The following is a 21,210-nucleotide window of genomic DNA, read 5'->3' on the forward strand; positions in this document are numbered from 1 at the left end:
CCTAAAACTTAGAGATGGGCACTCTGTCTGCCTCTCAGATGACTCCCCAGCTGGTGGGTAATTCTGTCAGCACCGTGTGCTTGGGGAATGCAAAGCTCTGTGCTCTGGGCAGTATGAACATCTCCTATCATCATGAGCAGGTGTAGGTTCACCTCATGTGTAAACCCCAGAGGAGAGCTGAAAGTCTGGATGTTGCCATACCATCGTGATTGAGAGTGCTCTGGCTGTTCTCACTGACAGGTACTTGAATATCTGAATAATTTAGACAGAAATAGCGGCAGTGTGAAGTCTAAACCCAAAAATTTTAATCCTGGAATCCCTTTGGGGTGTTTCAGCACAGGTGAAAAGGGCATTTCAGAAAGGATTTGGCCAACCAAGGCATGAGTAGCACCTGAAAAAATTACACAGGACAGTATAAATCATTACCTGTATGCTCCCCTGTATTGTACCAGCCCAGGCATAGTGCAATGTAAATACAGGATCTTAATGGTGGTGACTGTGTAAAATCAGTTCCTTGGAGCTATTAACACTGAGGTTTGACAGAATCATGGGTCTTTGAAATAGGTCTTATAAATGTACATATATATTGTAGAAGAACACATACCTGTAAATTCTCTTTAGGCATGCACTCCACACAGATTGCTGCTGAATGTTTTTAATTTTTTTTTATTTGTGGATAGGAAAAGAATTTATCATGGTTATCTCAAAATCTGCAATTAATCACTATTTTTACACTAAGGAGGACTTAATGGAGGACAGAAAACATTTTAGAGGGTCAGGGATATTACAGAAAACAGTATTTGTATCTTACAAATTTAAACATCTTCTATTTCCAAGTTACCACCCATAGGTCAGATTCCCAAGAGCTGACTAAAAGTAGTTATATTGCTCTGCACTCTGTGGTGGGGCTGCCATGGAGCTAATTGTCTGTTCCTGAAGATACAAACCTGCTTTGAAGATATAAACTGGCTCTTCAGTTCTACTGGGGCATTTCTGGAGAAATGTATTCATTTTTTTCTCACCATGCAAGCAATTCCATGTGAACATTTAGGGAGACAGATGCCTGCACCCATCCCTCAAATGTTTTAAACCCTCTGCTCAGCCTCAGCAGCAAACACTTTCCCTCCATTCTTTGCACTGGGAGAGAGGCTCTGGCAGGAGAAGCCTCAACCTGACCCCCAAAACACTGACACTTTTAAGAGCAGGCCACATTTTTGCTGGCAGGATGAGGACACTTCCACCCTGGAGTGTCAGGGAAGCCACAGAGCAAGTGGGTTTTGGAGGAAATCTCTTCCCCAGCACCTCCAGCTGAAGCAGTACAATCCCTAGGGAGGCTGCAATAACAGCTTATGCCGGATACTGGTAATGAACCCTGCGAGGGGGCGAAGGGTTAATGGAAAACTGACTCTCCTTCACATGGAAACGATTTAAAACCTGCAGATTACAGTAACTGCCCATTGATTTTTAGTGGGATGAGGGCAGCAGGAGGAACATGTCACATAACTCATGGCTGGTACTGGGGGACTGATGTGCAGAACTGGAGAGCTTGGAGCAGTGACGGTGGCTGGAGATAAAACCAAACAGGAAAGGGAGGCAACAGGAGAGACGGCCTGAGCAGTGATGTAAGTGATGCAGACAGATTGGGCAACTTCCTATGGGGGCATGATCCTTGGATAGCACGGCTGGCAGAAAGGTGCCACGTGCAGGGTTGCCGGGGCATTGAGGAGCTCGTGCGTCTCTCCAGCTCCCAGAGCTGCTGGCACCACTCCTGCAGGGAAAAGAAATGGGACTGTGTGGGGAACTTGCTTTGCATAGTTGTGTGGGTGGGATGAACCTCGAGGTACAGGGAGTCACAGAGGTTTTGTGCTGCTGCTGACAGGAATTTTAAAAAGCAGTAGCATTTTGTATAAATGTTACATTTGAATCTCTTTGAGATTTTCCCCTTGGTGCTAATTATTCCCAGCAGCTTCTCACCCATGCAGCAAATGCCTGGCATTGTGACAGTTATTAAAAACCTGTAAACAGGCTCTGGTGGAAAGTGCCTGGAGTCACCTTGCCATGTTAAAGAGAAACTGTCAAATAAGCAAAACCAAATTGAATCTGAACCCCACTTAGGCAGCTTCAGAGACTTCTCAGAGGCAGAGGCTCAGGTAGGATCTTATCAGTAAGTATGTGACAGGAAGGTGTAGATTAGATGGAGCTGAAGTCTTCTCAGTGGATTCCAATGACAGGACAAGAGGCAGTGGGAACAAAACACAGGGAAAATTCCCTGAAACACAAGGAATTCCAATTAAACATAAGAAAACCCATTTAAACTGTGAGGATGGTCAAACACTGTCACAGGTTGCCTGGAGAGGTGGTGGGGTCTGCATCCTTGGAGACACTCAAAAGCCACCTGGGCATGGTCCTGGGCAATCAGCTGTATGTGACCCTACTTGAGCAGGGGGGATGGACCAGGTGACCTCCAGAGGAGCCTGGGCTGCTCTGCAGTTCTGAGTTTCTGTGTGCAAATGTGCTGTTCCTGTTGAGAAACAGCTCTGAGAGGCACCACCCGAGGGGCGTGAAGTACAAGGGATCTGCTCACTCAGAAGAAGCTGGTACAGCACTGGCTCCAGTCCTCTCAGGAGTGTGATTAATGCTGTTGGGAGTCAATTAAATACTCACCTGGAGTAGGTATTTCAGCCTAGCTAGGGCTGGGTTCCATCTTCATGATGGCATTGCACTGGCTCAAGATGCCATTGATGTTTTGGCTCCAAAGCTTGTTCATTTTCTCATATGAAAAGTTGCTTGGTTTATTTGGGATCCTAAAACCTGATTCAGCAAGGAGCTTGGCTGGCTGCCCTGCAGAGCCCAAACTTTAGGGCTTTTGTCTTTGGCATGTTTCTCATCTCACAGGCTGTGGTGAACCACACTTAGATGGCATCCATGTGTGGCCCGTGGTCCAAGTGTTGACAACCATCTGCTTCTGGGGTTCTCAGATATTGTCACAGAAGAGGAAAGCAGAGGTTTGAGAGATTCTCTCTTTTCACCCATGGTCTCTGAGGTGGCTCTGGACTTGTACAAGCACAGGAGGCTCCAATACTCTGTAGGCACAGGAGCTGCAGCACTGCTGATAATCACAAGCCCTGAGCCCTGAACTGAACTTTGTGCACATGCCAGTATTACACAGAAAGAGTCATACTGAGCTGGGACAAAGCATTCATTTCAGTGTACCTGCCCAGGGTCAGGCTGCAGTAATTCAGAGCCTTAGCTTGAAGATGTTTCTTGAAAACCATTGTGTTTATTAGCCATTTACAGACCTTTCTGCTGTGGTTTTGTACAATCCAGCTTTAAGCTCTTTTAGTACTTCTTAGTCTCTGCTCAGCTGATGCTGTCAGGTTCTGCAGTTCAGTTTTGTGCTACAGAAAACACACTTGCTGTATTAGAACTACCCTGGCAAGTTTGTTTTCTATCTCTCTGTACCCAGGCTACAAAAGAGAGAAAAACCACTCCCTACCCCGCTTGTGCTCTTTCAAATCGATACTTTTAGCTTGTTTAGTCTTTCATGGAACAAAAGACTGTCCCAAAGTCTTACAGATCCTTAACACCCTTTGCATTGTTTCTGTCATTAGAAATAAAATGGAGCAAATTCTGGAATATGTTACTTTTTAATCTGAAAGGAAAATATTTCCTACTTAAATGAGTGCCGACAAGCAAAGAATCTGACTCAGCTCACTGAGTTTAATGTCTGCATTCAAAATGCATCTCTTCACATGGGATACAGGCAATGGAAGGAACCTGGCTACATTATCACTTCTTGGGGTCTCTTCAGTCCTGCAGCAGGGCCCTTCTGCAGTTCAGTCCTGCCCTTTCCAGCACATGGAGAGACGCAGTGCAGAACTTATGATGTTTGCCCATGGAGCCAAAAGCTACATTAGCCATGTTATTTAAAATAGGCTGTAATTTCAACTGTTTTGGGATCTTGCCTGTGGGCAGGTGGATGGTAAGGTAGGAGTTAACCCACCCACTCAGAGTCCCAGTTCTGCAGCGGCCGAAGAACAAGAACAAATTCATGCACAAGGAACCAAAGCAGTCAATTGCTGTATGAGCATGTCCATTGTTAGGGTAAATCCACAATTCTCTATTCTAGAAGGAATGAATATGACAGGAAATTCTCAGAAAGGTTTACTAAGACTGACTCCAACATGGAGATCAGTATTGACATCCATGAGCATATGGCTGCATACAGTAATGTGAGCACAAAAATTTGCACAGACTTTGGTACCTCAGTACCTGTCTTTTCTGCATTTCTACAATCTCTACCCTCTTCATTGCAACCCATCTGATCTTCCAGGATTTTCACTCAAGAAATCAGAAAGATTTTAAGAAAGAAGTGGCTGAATTGCTAACAAAGGTCACAAAACCACTCATAATAAGCAACACCTACGGTAATGCTGGAAGGACAGCAAGTATTTTACGAGTTTTTGAAAGACTGGCAGAACAATTATGAGCTTCTAAAGCAAGGTTTAAGTGTTAATCATACCGCTTGGGTGAACAAGGGGCAAGCCATAGTAGAGGTAAGCCAGCTCTTATAAAACAAAATCGAATCTTTTCAGACATTTGAACTGCACTTGACAGAGTTTCTCACAAGAATATAACAAGCTGGTAACTATAGTATGATTATCCACATTTTACTTTGTTAAAAATGTATTTCACTGTTTATTAAGTGTGAAGTCATTCCAGTACTAGCATTTGTAGGCTCAGATGTTTTAGTTAAGATAAAATCCATCAACAGGAAAATTCTAGCCTGAAGAAACAGCAACAGAAAGAGAAACAACAAATTAGTAACTTGGTTTGTCAGGACAAGAGATAGACTTTTTCAGCAGAGCTTCATGGCTGGGCAGAATGAGGCCATGGGACCACAGCATAGGCTGCATCAAACCACAGCACCTGGAGCACAGCTCCCACTCTGCTCTGTGTAAAGGGCTCCCTCAAGGAGCTTGCAAACAGAATCTTTGCAATGTAAGAAGTCTTAAGAAGTCTTTGGAAAAAAAGGCTGGTGAACTGGCCAACATCACCCATCAGCACTTGTGACCGACTGTCCTTAGAGCTACCAATGCCCCTGGAGATACAGCGGAGCTTGACCTGCTCCAGGCTATTACTTCACGTTTGTGTTTACTCAGGGTTACTCCTCACATCATTTCTGCTGCCTTGCTAGCCTGGGAATGGCTACTTTGAAGGAGGACCAGTGAAAGCTTTCCTTAAGACCATTGAGGAACTCACGAGATCTTCAGTCCTGCAATGTTTCCATTCTTCCTGAGGGATATGTGCTGGATTTCCTGCCATTCTCCCAGGCTTTTGGGGAGCAGGTAGCAGACAGTGTCATGCAGCACCCCTGTGAAGATGGGGTGCAGTGCCTGTAGAACTAGGGCAACACGTGAGCTCCTGCTATGAGGACCTTGATGGGGTTCACTATAAACTGTCTGATTAGACCTTCATCTGGAGGATGTCCCAGCTAGAAATGCATAAATGAGAAGTGGGCACAAACCAGTTGATGATGCACAACAACCTTCCCAGCAGAAAATTTTCTTTATTGGCTTTTTATTAATTAACAATCTGCTTACACTATTTTTTTTTCCTGTAAGTTGAGTGTAAAATATTAACAGCCTAGTGCTTTCAACTTTCCTGGAGTTGTTCTGTTTAACAGTCAGGCACTTAAGCCTTCAGACTTACAAAAAGCATTGCTTTAAAATTTTATTTCTCACAGGAATAGCTTAGCATTGGTTTTTTTTTTAGCTTACAAAAGCAGCATGCCTATAGATTTTCCATAAAGAATGTTTCATTAAACTCCATTGATGTAATTTCCCATCACTCCTCTCCATGCCTGTTTTCCAAACCAGTTCTTCCTTTCTTTGAAAGCAAGTCCTTTAGGCCTCTGTATGCATTTGCATAATGCCCACTTATCTTTTCATCTTTAAATAAATTATTTCTACTGTTTCTTTTCCCCTTGTGTTCAGAACTAACCAGTGCACACACACTCCACCAAAGCTGTTTCATTTTGCCATGCAAATGCAGGTCCTAGAAGAAATCTCATTAACTGATTTCAGTGGAGGTACTTCTGTTTCCTGGCTGACAAGGGCACAAATAAACAAGTCAAGAGAATCTGCAAAAGCAGGTAGATGAAAACAGATGGTTCACCGCTCTCTGCTTCCTCTAGTCCCACAGGTCTCTCCCTGTAAACCACAGGCTGAGATTTGAAAAGCATGAGGACTTTTCTTCTCAGGACAGAATTTAAATCAAGTAGTTACACAATGGCTACCACTATGAGACTGTGTATTAAAAAACCTATTCTTTACACATGCATATAATGTGTCACAAATTGAACTAGAAAAATTAGTTACCTACAAATCAACATTGAATCTATTCCTTTGCTGAATGAAACAATTACTTAAAGCCCTCAATGTGACTGGGGAGGTGAATTTGTTCTATACTGACACAGATGTGTGCACAGGGGTAGTACAGAGGGTGAAGCCACCATGCTGATGTGCTGATGGGACCTCAGAGCCAGAGCTGCACCAGGCAGCACTAATGGAACAGTCAGGTGCTCTTAGATTCCTCAGCCAATGTATGATGAGGTGACACCCTCAGGGAGCATTTTGCTCAGAATTCTAAATTTCTCCTTTAGTTTCATATCAACAAGAAGCAGAAGCAATTGCATTGAAGCAAACTCAAATATATTTATTATCATGGTGTTCAATGCACAAAAGGATTCACAATTTTACAGTGTTGCAAAAAGCAAATCTCTTACTACTTCTCCATGTTTCTTGGTAATGCAGTGGCACTACTGGCTTTGGAGGTGCTCACAGAAGATAGTTATGGCAGTCCTTACACACAATGTTGATCCCACTTTCCAGGAATCTCATTGAATGGTGTTTCAGGCCTCTGGCTGAGACATTCTAGTTCCAGCCATGATAATGAAATACGTGAGAAATTAAGGAATTGAAAATAAGGTAATTTGGACTCCTCCCTCCAGCCATTGGAGCTGGTGTTAGGGCAAACTCTTCATGCACAAAAAGAAAGTTACCCAGCTTAGAAGCTGCCTCAAGACTCGCCCATTTTCCTAATCACAGAGGAAGAGACAAAGGTCAGGTCCTTTTGGGTTCCTCCATGCCTGGGCCATCTGCAGATGTAGGGAAATAAAAACAGATCCACAGCCCTCATTCTCAGTTTTGATCAAATGTGGGCCTCAAATAGTTTGTCACTCTTCATTTACATATCTGCTGTATTGAAGGCACTAGTATTTCAAGGGTCTTTTTGGCTCCTGGAAGATGAACCAACCAACCAAATTATCAAAAGAATTCTGTCAAAGAAAGATCTTAATACATGGAAATTTTTTATGTTATAAACATTAAAAACAAATAGTCAGTAATGATTCCCAGATTTTCTTTTTCATGCCACAACCCTGCAGTGTCCCAGAAAAGGAAACTTCAAGCAATCAACTTTGCAGCCCTGTTTTAATCTGCCTGTTTCCAAGTGAGTTGTGAATGCCTCTTCTATTGATTTGCTTTAACATTACACCATTTGTAATCCACTTGATTTTCATTAGAGACCTTAGTACTGTTCAGGCTCATTAACACACAGTTTTGTCCTTAGCTTTCAGCTAGTAACAGTCATCCTGAGTCTTCTAAAACTAAAGTTCACATACAAGGCTTCATATCTTGTTTATGGAAACTCTTTGTGATCCTTTGCTTGAAAAAATCTTATTTAGTTGGTGGACCAAAAGGTCACTTGTGTCATGCTGCTGCAGTGTCTCAAAAGTCAGAGTTCTGGGGGCAAAATACTTGAGCAAATTATGGCTTTGTTGCTTTCAAAACTATGGAAACTAAAATCAGAAGTCTAATGCTTACTAATACCTCCAGAAACCTTGCAGTAAAACCAGGGCTAACAGCAAGAGAAAAGATGGACTTTAGGATAGCTACTACTACATTTGTCAAACCAGAAGTAAAAGTCAAGCAAGCATCAATCGACGAGTCAGTGACTTCCAACATCTAAATAAGCAGTCTACAGGCACAACACAGCCTGGACCCAAATCAAATCATCTTTTGTTGATCTAGTCTGCCTCCACAGGGCCCAAGGAGAGATTAAATATCATCAGTTGGAAGTTGAACCTGATTGGACTGCATTGCAAGACCTGTGGGGAATTTGATAGTGACGTGTTTTGTGACAGCAGCAAGGCTCCCAATCACGAGGTGTTCATCGAAACACCATTTTCCATTTGCACAAAACTAGAAGCTGAAAACTGACCTAATCTGGAGGTCAGGATAGAACATGAAAAAACCCTAAAGATTAAGCCGCCTTTTAATAAAACTGACAGTGAACACAATTAAGGTGATGAACTTATTTCACTGGTGCTTAAAGAATCCTGTACTTGGCTCGCAGAGAGGAAGGAGGCACAAAAGGTTAAAGAATGCTTTTATTCAGCTTTCAGCTTTCACAGTTCTAAACAGTAAACATAATTAACAATTCACCAATGGTATCAGAGAACATAGTCCTGGTATCAGTAAAATGTCTACTGTTTAAGGCACTGGTAGTGGGAAGAAAAAAAGACATAACACGGATTGCTCTTTCTTAATCAGAATTTGAATCTGTTATGAATATGTGCTTGCTATTCAGTGCTTGGAAACCCACAAGCTGCATTCACAAACAAATGTTTATACAAGTTCGGTAATTACCGAGGCTCCCCTACTTCAACTCTACAGCAAGTATTGCTTTTCTTTGGAGTGGAATCAATTTTTAACCTACTAAAATAAACCAAAACACAAATTACTTCAGCAGTATGGCTTTAAGACCCTGTATTTGGTTACAATATAGCAAGCCAAGTTAAATGACAGCATACAGGTGCCAAATACTGTCATTTTAAAACAAGCAGTTTTACAATATAAAAATTAGTTTAGAACATACTATAGCCAGTTTTTGTACAAACATTCTTACAAAACTGAATTACTAAAAAGAAGTCAAGAAAGTTTTAAATATGAATCACACTTTACATGTTGTATGCATAAAATTACTTATCCTGATGATATAAATTAGGAATACTACAAAATTTTTAAAGCTGGCATTCATATGCTATTGAAATGCACACATCGGAAATACTGAAGTGTTAGTTCTGCCAAAATCCTTAAGAGTCACTCTTATATTTGCCAGATTGATGTACAGTGACTTAGGTTTCTAAAGGAGCCACAGTGACCTCCCGTGGCCACCTAAGAAATCCCTGTCCTTAACCTTTTTTTCCATTTTGTACACGGCATTCCACAGAAGTGCCAATAAACTTAAAAGGTACAACAGTGGTTTCGTGCCTGGTCCAACTACTCCAGGAAACTACAGTATTTCTATTTGCAATGAGCATAAAGGAGCACAGCCTTCACACAATCTAGCTCCTGGTCACAGAAAAAAAGTCAAGTGTCCTCTACGATTTATCGAGAAACTGTTCCAGAACCTTTTAGAGAACTGTTTTCTGTAAGTCAGTGAGAGATGATGTTTAATAGATGTTCAACACTTATTCAGTATTAGGCTCCCAAATAAATAACTTCAGCTTTTGAGAGAGCAAAGGAAGGAAATGTAAATTGATGCTGTCTGAACCAAGTCCAAAGCAGAACAGAGGTGAAGTTGTACAAGACTCTTAAATGTGTGTCAAGTTCATTGGTATATAAAGCCCAGAAACATTCTAAAAAGAAACCAAGTGGAGGAAAAGAATCCAAAAGTCATTTAAGGGCCTTCTTCCATTGTTCTGAAGGGATGCAAGCAACAGGAACAAAACACTGACTTCCCATGTCATGAACAGATGAACAACATGAAAACAAACCAAAAATCACAGTAGTGACTGTCCCTCATCTGTAGAACAGTAATTAACACTTACATTCTTCTACTGCTTATAAATCCTCTCTGTTATATCCAACTTTTTTTCCATTATGTGACTCTTCTGTGTTTGGTGCCAGCCATGTGAAATACACCTTCACTGGATCGATATTCCAATGCTTGTGAAATGATACTGGAATTTGGTGAGAAAGGTAATCTTTTGGGTAGTCCATCGGCCTTGCCTAAGATGGAAGAAAGAAGCAAAAGCACTGGTAGTTAATGATCAATAATAATTTTAAAAAGAGAAAGTATCACTGCTCAATGGCCTCTGTAACAGAACAATGTGGCACTGACAAAATATTCAAGATGGTAACAAGGAGGTTTTTACATCATTCTATTAAATCAATTGACAAGGCATTAGTTTACATCTTCAACTCACACTGGAGCCATCATGCTAGGAATGAAGTACACTGATATTTAATATGCCCTATTTCTTGGGATATGAAATGTCCACCATCTATGCAGTCAAGCAATAAACAGTGTAGTTGGTATGGAATCTTTTTAAATATGCAGTTTTGGCTCAATAATGACAAAATTATTTTAAACAATATTCTCTTCCTCCTTCTAATGACAGTTGTCAGCACTGCCACTGTGATTGTAGGCTCCTAATAAGGCCATAAGCAGCCAAAATACATGGAGTTTTACGATAGGTAAAAGTTCCAAACATGGGATACATTGTGGTGCCAGAAAACTGCGTTGTTGTTCTTTATCAGGCTATATCAAACCAGAAAGAATTACAACACAGCTACAAGATGCAGCTGCTGTCCTAATGCACCACATGTATTTCATTTTCTCTGGCAGTTCAGTGGCACATAAATGCACCTTTACATAAACAATTCCCACCTGTAGTGGTCCCTGGAAAAACAACTACATTTTTGCCATTGGAGTTTTGTAAAGAAAAATGCATGGAAGGCAAACTTTTGTGTTTTTAAGGAAAAAAAAACACAAACAAGAGGAAAATTGAGTGATTTGGATAACAAATAATTGATTTGATGCCTAAGCTGGTAACTGATTCAATACTGCACGCTTCACCTACTTATGGTGGTATTTATGAATTCTCTATGCAGTTCTGTATACATCACAGTCATAAAATTAGGCAACAGAATTTGACATTATGAAATCTGAATATGTGTTGTTGGTGTTATGGGTATTTTTATCCTGATATTTAAATGACAGAGTGCTTATTTTTAAAAATTCCACTGGAGAAATCAAGAGGGAACCTATATCCCTCACAACTTTTGAAAAACACTTTGAAGAACGTTTGGGTTTCAAGAACCTGAAGAATTTATTTTGGATAAAGAGAGTTTTTACACAACTGAGACCAAAGATTTTTGCTGTTTGAAAATTAATCAGCTTATTATTAAGCTATAGACACAATTCTGGTGTTTTGATAATTCTAAAATAATGATATCTGCTCTAAAAACTTTTTTTTTTTAACTAAAATTTGTATTTGGTATTCTAGAAAAGCCAAATATATTGCTTTAGCCCAGATTTCATATTTAAGACCACAATTCTGGCTGCTTCTCGACATGGGAAGGTTCCTGTTCTCTTTAAGAGTCTCATCATGTCAGAAAGCTCTGGCACAGGTTACAGAATATGTATGTATCTAACTCAGCAAGTAGGCAGCAGGAAACCAGTAAGAGTGAGCAAACACATCATAGACTTTCCAAGAATGAAGATATCTTTGCTTCTCTTTCATAATCCATCTCAGTACAATTTTAGATTCACATACTTCAAGGAACATCACACATCATAATATTTCACTCAAGTCCTTAAGAAGTTATTTTCTGGTTGACAGAAAATCCAAAATTGGTTTTCTCATTTTTAAAATATTTTTTTCACAATAGTGGAATTTGTAGAACAAGCACATCCAATTTTTATTCAGTGGTTTTCCCCCAAGGGTTAACTCCTGTTTGAGGGATGTTTAATTAGAATTTGTTATAAGTAACAGTAAAGATGAATTAGAAGTCAAGTGCAATTTTCTGTGTGGAAAATCAAACTCCTAGGATTTCACTTTCAAAGTGATTCAGTATCAAATGCACACTATTAAAGATTACAAGGAAGTTCTTTGGGTTTTTTTTAATAAGGACCATTCTTACAAATTTGGAAAATGAGTTCTGTTCTGACTCTGCTTTAATTAGGTTGGTTTGTTGTTTTGGTTTTTTTAACACTTCTTCAAGCACAAATTATTCAATAACTGCTGATTTTATAATATGCATGACTTGTTTTCTTTCTGTACTGAAAGGAGTAAGCAATGATAAACAAAACAGGAGAGTAAACAGATATGATTTCTTTACACGGACAGGGAATTAAAATATTGAACAGTGTGTTCTCAGTCTTCCCACTTCTCTACATAGTAAATGTAATGAGAAATGTAATCTTAACATAGGAAAAGATGACAATTTAAATAAGAAACTCCCTCCCTCCACTGACAGCTACTTTGAACGACATGGTAATTTACTAATTCTCAAGTTGCTTATTATCTTATTTTCAGCTCTTATTCAGGTACGCAGGTCTTCCCAGTTTTTCAACTAGATCAACACCTGAAAAACATCAAATGCTACACTCATTTAAATGCTGATTTTTAAAAAAGTTGTGCACTGTTTGGGAAAAAAATCTTTAGTGCTTCTTGTTCATACCACAGAAAAATTTGGTTTACTTGGCTTACAAGGAAGAAAATCTCTATAGGCCTCAATGCATCATGTTTTCCACTGTGGCACTACAGTTAGCTTGTTAAATATTGTGGAAGACAGACACAAAATTCCAATCTACTCCAGCCATTTTCTCCCAAACTCACATGAAATTATGTTTTGTGAGCTCTCTTTCCCATATGCTAGCATAGAGCAATTTATCATATTTATACCATTCTTCAGAATCCACCACAAAACCAATATTTTCATATTTTAAATCTTCATTAATGAGATAGTTCAGAATAGTAAATACTGAATCAATAGAAAAATTAGGTAAGTAGAGCAGGCAGATTTATTGAAAAATTTTACAGTTAGTTCTCCATTACCTGAAGAAAAAATTATTGTTGTAGGTTTTTTTCCTTCAGAGGACATATGACAACTATTCAAAGCATGTGGCTCCTAATTCTATTTGTTTTTCAAAATTCTCACCTCTGACTGCATCTTTAATAAAATATAGTTATAGATTAGCTAAAATATCATATCAACTAGCAAAGTATTGTAGTAATCCATGGTATGAGAATGCTCTTATTTGATCAGTCTTGTTCTGCTGGGAACCAAGGTAAAGCAGCAGCATCATCTTGGTTAGTGTTATTACATATTGATCGAGTTTGAATATTTATGACTGTTTTATACTTAGAAAATGAAATACATTTTTAATACTCAAAAATAGCTCTCTGACCTGATGAAAAAGTGGACTGTGTGTTACAGGGATTCCTAAGCCACTGAAACACATTCCAAGGACCATATCATCAGGGGCATCCATGCTGTAACACCGGCATTTGCTAGCAAGCAGTTTCTGAACAGCTGTTCTGCTGAAAACCATCCTGAATTTAAAAAAAGCACATGAAATGTATAAAACTACTAAAGACACCAAATAATTGTAATTAATAAATATTGCTAAATTATTTTAAACTGCAAGACCAAATGTAGCCCTCCAATACAACATATTTGAAATTCAAAATTTGAGGGGTCAGAACTGACAAATGCCAGAGGCATTTTCTGAAAGATAATTACTTTTTATACTGAAAATTAATTACACCAATTATACCCATTGTTGTTATTCCAACAACAACTTAGCTACCCACCATTTCTACTACTGCAGATAATTCCTCCTAAATTTGGCCTGGACTCAAAAGGAATATTCTCCTCAATCTCACTCAAACGTGAGAGAGAAGAGTTGGGGACTCGTGACCAGCATGTGCCACTACACAGAAGGTGTGAGGTGAATTGCAGACATTTGGGGAAAACATCACTGTTTCTGTTGAAAGTGATCTGTGTTGTAATTTAGAACATTTGCACTCAAAACAGGAACTAATGTAGATCTCAGTAGCAGCTTAAATAGATTACCCTCCTCCACCAGTGATGTAACTGTATCCTCCTGTTCCCAAGCCATAGCCGTAACGCTCGCCAAGGAATACTGGTTCATTTGGGTCATAGCAGCTGAGCAATTTTCGGAGTCTGAAGATACTATAATATGAAAAGCCATTAATAAAAAATCTTGTAAACATTCATTTTGGAACAGACATTGCTACCCTCAACAGCATTCTATTAAATAGCACAATGATGACAGGAGAAATTCAGAAATTCTACCCAAAAAAACTCCCCCAGAGATACAAACTGCTAAACAGAAATTTATGATGGGTTATTTACTATGAGATATGACTGCTGAATTCGGTCAAATCATGAACAAATTAGCTTAAAACATTTTTTGAAGTAGGCAGTTTGTCAGCAAAACTGCATCTCATCTCAGAGAAAACATGAAATTATACCTTCCAAGCAATGTTAAGATCTTTGCAAATTATCTGTGAACATCTACAAATTGAAAAGTAAAAAGGGTTGGTTTAGTTATATGAATATTGCATTATCCACAGTTACATCCTACTTCTTCTGTCACATGATTTAATGTAAAGTACTGTCTTGAACCACTGTTCCTAACCATGTGATCCTGCTCATTGATCACTGTGCCTTTTTTGCTTTCACTGCAGTGTCAGATTTTATGAGAATGGGATCTAATTTTCCAACCAAGGCAAGTTCCAGAACACCATTCTGGGTAGCTCAGACAACTGACCTGAGCTTATGAAACCTTTCTTCTGACACATTTCTGTGAGAAACACATCTTAGAAAGGGTATTAGCAAATGACTATACCCCCTCAGCTCAAACATACCTATACTGAGGAATCACAAAATGTGGTGTATTCAGACTATATGATTACATGATAACACTGATATGCACAGTTTTAACCAAGTTACAATATTGTTTTTAATATCCATTAAAAGAATACTGATGGAAAGTGACAATTTTTTTTCTTAAAGTAATATAAAGCTACATAACTAATAAAATAGCTGTATCACTTAAATAAAGAACAGGTGAATATTGCTAAATCTCTTACTGACATGAACAGTGGTAACTCCTGAAGTAATGCAATATATACCTTATCAGTGTGTCGTCATCCACTACAACTAACCAAGGGGTTCTGGGAGAAGTATGATTCAAAAACCTTTCCAAAATGGCAAAAGTTTTCCCACAGTGACCTGAGAAAAAGAGAAATTAACAGAATATACACTTAAATAAAATAGGAATTAAATTAAAAACAAGCTTTATTCCAGCTATCTGTCAAGCTGTTGGACAAACTGCTACTCTTAATTTAATTAAAAGAGTTGTAAAAATGAGAAGACTATGATAGAAGCATGATCTGCAAAATACTCCAAGATACTGTCATAGCATTTCATGATGCATCAGGCAGATCCATTGCTTTTATAGAAATATTTAAATGTATATTAATCTACTGTACTCGTCATTGGCAACTCAGATCCTGATCACTGCCTCTAAGGAAAGGTCTCAACATTTATCACAAGATTATAATGAAGTTCAGAGGTAAGACACCCTTTTCTAGGAGTGGAGAAGTGAAACACCCTTGTTCAGAATAAGCAGGACATGATAAACAAGAAGTTTCAGACCTCTACTGAATCTTCTTTAGATCTTGGACAAATCTCATTTCAGTCAGTCTTTATTCATCACAGTTGATTATCTAATGTAATTAGATATCAATATTACATTTACTAAACAATCATTCAAAGTAAATTGTATTTGAAGCCACTTCCAGTTAAAATATTCTGTGACAAAATGCAGTAACTCTATGCTTAAGAAATGAAGGAAGTCCTCACTTTGGTGATTTTCTGAAACGGTGAACTTAATGCAGACTGATATGAGAACAATTACAATATTAAAGCCAAGATTTCTATATTATATTCTATCACAAAACATGGAAGCTCCCTGGCATGACTAGAACTACTGGGCATGGCTTCTACAAATGATCCACATGTGCCCCACAAGCTTGGTGCCTCCTGAAAACACTCACTGCTTGCTCATGTCCCTGTGCACACAGAAATCCCTGCCTATCCTTTCTCTGCCTCTAACAGACAGAAAAAAGGGGCAGAAATAACCCAGAGGTCAGAACAACTGTCCTAGTGGGTCAGATAAGGCTAACAGGCCACTGCCTGGACACCTGTAATTCAGAAGGTAATACATATAGGCTATGAGCCTAAGAACGATATATCAAATGAAAGAAAAAATCAAAACTAGTAAGCTCAAGAAAGCCATCATATCCATAGCCTTTTTTGTATTCAAACACAAAGTAAATTAATTTAAATGCCTATTATTTGCTATAAAAAGATGTTTCAATCTTAACATTTAATTTTTGTGCTTAAATCAAGGCATGCTATGCACCAGCATATAATATCTGAATACCATATGGCACGTAATTTATGCTCAGTAACCAGTTGGCACCGCCTGAGATCTTTTGAAATAAATTTATGACTTCTTCACTGTTGATGATCTTACACAAAATCATCAATAACTGTAGAGTTATTACTCTTACCCCAAGTGATAACAGCAATTTGTTTTTCCTCTTGCAGTATATCAGTATACCATGCTTTCACAATCTCAGTATTTAGGTTTCTGCTAAAATGAACATGTTAACTACACAGGGGGACTCTGAATGTATTTTCCGTCCATTTCCTGTGTCAAGAGCATTCTTTTAGTTTAGGTTGCACATATGTGCTAGAGAAATACAGAATTTCTAAATGACATACTTGACATGAAAGACACGTATCATCCATAAAACTTCACTTCTTCAGTCAGTCATTTGTGCAAAACTGACAAACAGTCAACATCTCACCTCTGTCAGTATTAGGTATGCCTAAATCTATAGTAGGAATGGAGATGTCTGCATAATCACTGTAGTATTCAATAAGGGCAGCTTCTCTTTCCCAAGTCTGCTTTACAACTGGTACTGCAAAAGAATGATTGACGTTCAAACACAAGTAACTTGATTAAAATAGATACTTGATCCAAATATTCACGTTAAGCACTTCTTGTTAGCCACATTCCTTCACATGGTAATAAAATGCTGCTTCAAATACAGCAGCATGATTCTAAATGTTCATTCTATTTTCTTTCCTATAACATTTAGAGAGAAAAAAATTTTACATTTTTATGAAAGCCAGTCAGGACAGTTTTATTTAAATAATAAAAAAATTCTATTAAAATATGAGTATAGTTTCATAAAACTGTTACTCATAATAGTAATTAAAAACTGTGATATTTACATTTTGACTAACCAAAGCATGGAATACTTTTACACTTGCTATGGTAGGATTCATAGCACACATCAGCACAAACACTGTCAGAGATCAGTCCTTCTTCCAGTATTGAAATGCCACATTTTAATCCAACGGTACAGTGTATCACATATTCTGAATCAGAAACAGACCAAATGTACCTTTTGAAATACTACACTTGTGTTGTACACAACAACATCATATTAATGCTCAAAAGCACCTGTCTCTGGAGACACACACAGGGCATTTTATAACCATTCCTGTTACAAATGTATAAATATTTATTGTTTCATTTATAAATAAGAAGCATTTGTATAGTTTATAAATATAATACAATCAATTTTGATCCCATGGAGATTCTATTCAAAGGAGGATTTCTTAATGCTTCTCTAAAAGAGCAACCTTTTTCTCACTAGTTTGCCATTTCACATCAACATTTAAAATTGATCACACAAAATTCTAGTAATGATGCTACGAGTGTTTAAATTACATCCAGAAGTGAATAAATTATGGGTAACACACACACACAAAAAAAAATCCAGCCATCTGCAGGGTGTTTAGAAGAAATCCATCAGATTGAAATAAGGGTCTCTCTTCCATCCTAAAAATGAGGAGTTCAGGCCTTAGATGAGCAAGTACTCTGAAACACTGCATTCTGCTGTTAGTTTCTCTGCTTTATGTTCTCTGGCACCATCCAGGAGGTCTCACTGGTAGCAGGTAGTGCTTTAAATGGAGGAATATTTATGTAACTTCCCTTTGCTGCTGTACATTTCTGATGTTTGCGAACAACTCATTTTAGCCCCCTGCTAAAATCATCCATCACCTAATTTGAAGTTTGTTGCCTACCTAGTTGTTCACTTCCCTCTACTCTTGAGTACACAGGATCTATTATTATTGATTGGCCAACAGCCAGTTTGATAACAGTTACCTTTTAGCTCATTTTAGTGTTAAGACAGAGTAATAAGAATTCAGTGCACTAACAGAAAGGCTCTCATATTTGGAGAAAAAAAAAATCACTTTTGTAGCATTTTGAAGTGGTCCATACTGCTTTTCAAAGTTCTCGAAGAAAAGTAAAAGTGTTCTCATTCTTTTCATTAAAAAATCCAAAGGGAATTATGTACAAAAAAAAAAATGTAGAGGCAGGAAATTATTTTCTTATTCTGTGGAAATGTTCTACTTAAAAATGTTTCCCAGAAGAACAAAACCAAAAGGTTTCAGAAAACGAGGCCCCAGAGCAGAAGCATCTCAAATACACAAGAGCATCCAACCTTCCCCTCGCAGAAGAGATGCACCTGTAAAGGTTGTTTTACCTTTCTTCAAACAAGGACCTGAAACTCCGCAGGGTTCTTTAACACACAGAAATATTTGCTGTTACAGACTGAGCCTTTCTATTTCTTTGGTGGAATCCCCCCTCCTTCTATAAATGAAGAAAAGTTCACTGAAGCAAGGACTTGAGTCTCACCTCAGTTTAAAGGTCTGGCAAGGGGGCTTTAGCTGAAGCATCTTTGTCTTTCCTTTGCTTGTCTTGATGGAAATGTCACCAGGCAGACTAATGTCTATTGTAAACTGAATCCCACAATACTTTGTAATTTCTAGCAAATTGTTTCTTCCAAAAAAAACAATTTGAAATTTTGGACTAGACGACAATGCAAATATTTATCAATATGTATTAATACTTGTGATCACACCAAGGTTTTAATACCACTAGACATATTTAAAGGTCAGCTCTAAGCTGTTAATGACATTTTATTTCTGCTGTTTCTAGAACCCTAATGCATGTTTGCAGTCTTGAAAATTTCTTTTATAACTACAGATGGTATGTGTAAGAAGGAGAGTTGTATCTGAAGTAAATTCTGAGGTAAAATTTAGCTGCTTTTAAAAGCACATCAATTTCCAAGCCTTGGTGCTGCATTAATGTAGTTTTTGGCATACAATAAAGAATGACTTACCAGGTAAAAAGAGCTCTCTGAAGCTGGCATCCATTAATCTTTCAAAATCTGGAGTAAGATTATCCTCTATTGCATAACACTGGAAGCTGTGAGGAAAGTTCAAGAATTTTCCTCAGTCTTCAACAGGTGTTTCTTGAAGGATGTTTATGCTATCTTTTTGAGGCCTCAAGTTACTTTCTGACTTTCTAGGTTGGTTTTTTTTTTTCTTTTCCTTTTTTTTAAATTTTGATGTTAAAAAATTAACATGGATCCAGGAAGGAGAACTCTTCAGTGAACTCCAGTTACAGGACAGTCAATTTTGTTTTGTCAAAAGCTACTTTTTTTGTTTGTTGTTTTTAGCATGGTGACTATCACAGCTTGTTTAACACTACAATTTTCAGATGGAACATGCCACAGTGCTTCACACACTCTTGATCTGGGCTGCTGGTTGGACAAAGTACTACATATGACCAGATTCCTAGAAGGCACAACTTTTCCCATTCCAATCATTATAAAAAACACGTGCATGTGGAACAGCTAGAAGCAAGATGACAGACAGCATAAGCTGCTCCATCTTTTACTGGAGAGGAGGGCAGGACAAAAGGAAGGAGATGAGGGACCTTCCAGCTTGTTCAAATTTCTAAATCAGCCATCAAAGAGCTGCACAATTACCACTGCTAGTACAAAGAAGAGAAGTGAAGCAATTATCTGGGGGAAACTCACTGAATATTAATATATTCAGTGAGTATAGGATATTAATAGCTGCTGTATTAATTCATATTGCAACAGTTCCAATTTACAACAATATAAGCTAACTTTATGCATATTTAAATGTAGGTACTCAATTCCAAGTTTTTTGCCAACAGTGACTAATGATGAAACAATTTTTTATCTTGAATGTTTCACAGCACTTCTGAGGACTCTGAACAGCAAAAAGATTCCATCTGAAGGATAAGCTGTTTATAATTCCAAGACTTTCCTGTTTCCCAGTCGATTCTGCAAACGTTTAGTCCCAAGAGCTACAGAGACAGCATATATCAGCTTGCTTTTGAAATATTCATTTTATGAACTTTATTGCATAGAACTACTACCTTGACCGGCCAGCAACTTACTTCTGTCACCGTGAAATTTTCGACATGTTTTTACAGCAACAAAAACATCTTCCTTATTCACTGGCTCTCCCTATATGAACAGAACAAAAATTAATCTTTTAAGTGCAGGCTGTGCCTGTAGTATATTATAGGATATGTATGTGCATACAGATAATAAAACAGGAAATATCTTTTCATATTATAGCCTATCAAGCAGAATAGTGTTCTAGTGATATAGAAATGTACTTCCTGGTGTCTCTTGAAAAAAAAGGTATTGGTTGTTTAAAATTCCTGAAATAACATTATTGGAAATTTTTTTCCATTGATGCAGTACTCTAACGTGAACTAAAACACGGATCATTAGGGAAAGACCATGAGTAGAAGAACTTGTTGAACTAAGAATGATTCATCTGAAATACAATGTTTTCTTAATTTCTTTGAAATTAGTCACTATGAGAACACAAGTTGTCTCACACTTGGAAAAACCAGCTTACATGCTACACACTAGAAGTCTTTGAACTTCCTCAACTGTAATAAGCCATTTGACCACTTTGATTTCTTATCCTTTTTGGCACCAAGAGTTTTGCTCTCCTGGAAGCATGGAACACTTTTGGCCTCTATCTACACATAACTCATAAAACAATAATGTATTCTCCTAGAGGTGGAAGAGATGGCACCAAATACTATATTGCATTTTATCTTTAGCCTGAACAAGTTTTAGATTCCCATCCATGGGGAAATTAAAAAAAAAAAAAAGTATCATCTATACTTCAGTCTCTGACTGTGTAAGGAGTGCAAGGATAAATAATTTATAGATCATGTGCCAACCAAACATTGTGGTACAAAGACTCATTAAAGCATATGCAATATCAGTTGCCAGGAAATTTCCTGTGCCACGGAAGCCTGAAAGCATATCCAAAATACATCCCAGATAAATGCCAGAATAAACTATTTTGTCAGGGGTTTTTTTAGCTTACTGAAAAATAT

The 21,210-nt window shown here is 38.1% G+C and overlaps 1 protein-coding gene across 1 annotated transcript in view; it reads right to left on the reverse strand.

Moving 5' to 3' along the window:
• Window positions 1-8,434: 8,434 nt before the first annotated feature.
• Window positions 8,435-21,210, reverse strand: part of B3GLCT (beta 3-glucosyltransferase) — a 51,069-nt gene continuing 38,293 nt past the window's right edge. Inside the window, exons 10-15 of the mRNA XM_042014208.1 lie at window positions 20,245-20,314; window positions 16,763-16,876; window positions 15,017-15,116; window positions 13,932-14,051; window positions 13,264-13,408; window positions 8,435-10,076 (exon numbers count right to left, since the gene is read on the reverse strand). Coding sequence (XP_041870142.1) covers window positions 9,909-10,076; window positions 13,264-13,408; window positions 13,932-14,051; window positions 15,017-15,116; window positions 16,763-16,876; window positions 20,245-20,314 — 717 coding nt within the window. The 3' untranslated portion in view covers window positions 8,435-9,908. The remainder of the gene's footprint in view (window positions 10,077-13,263; window positions 13,409-13,931; window positions 14,052-15,016; window positions 15,117-16,762; window positions 16,877-20,244; window positions 20,315-21,210) is intronic.

Source organism: Corvus kubaryi, unplaced genomic scaffold, assembly GCF_017639235.1.
Source record: "Corvus kubaryi isolate FWS band 111438036 unplaced genomic scaffold, C.kubaryi_AGA036_p1.0 split1-65, whole genome shotgun sequence".
NCBI lineage: Eukaryota > Metazoa > Chordata > Aves > Passeriformes > Corvidae > Corvus > Corvus kubaryi.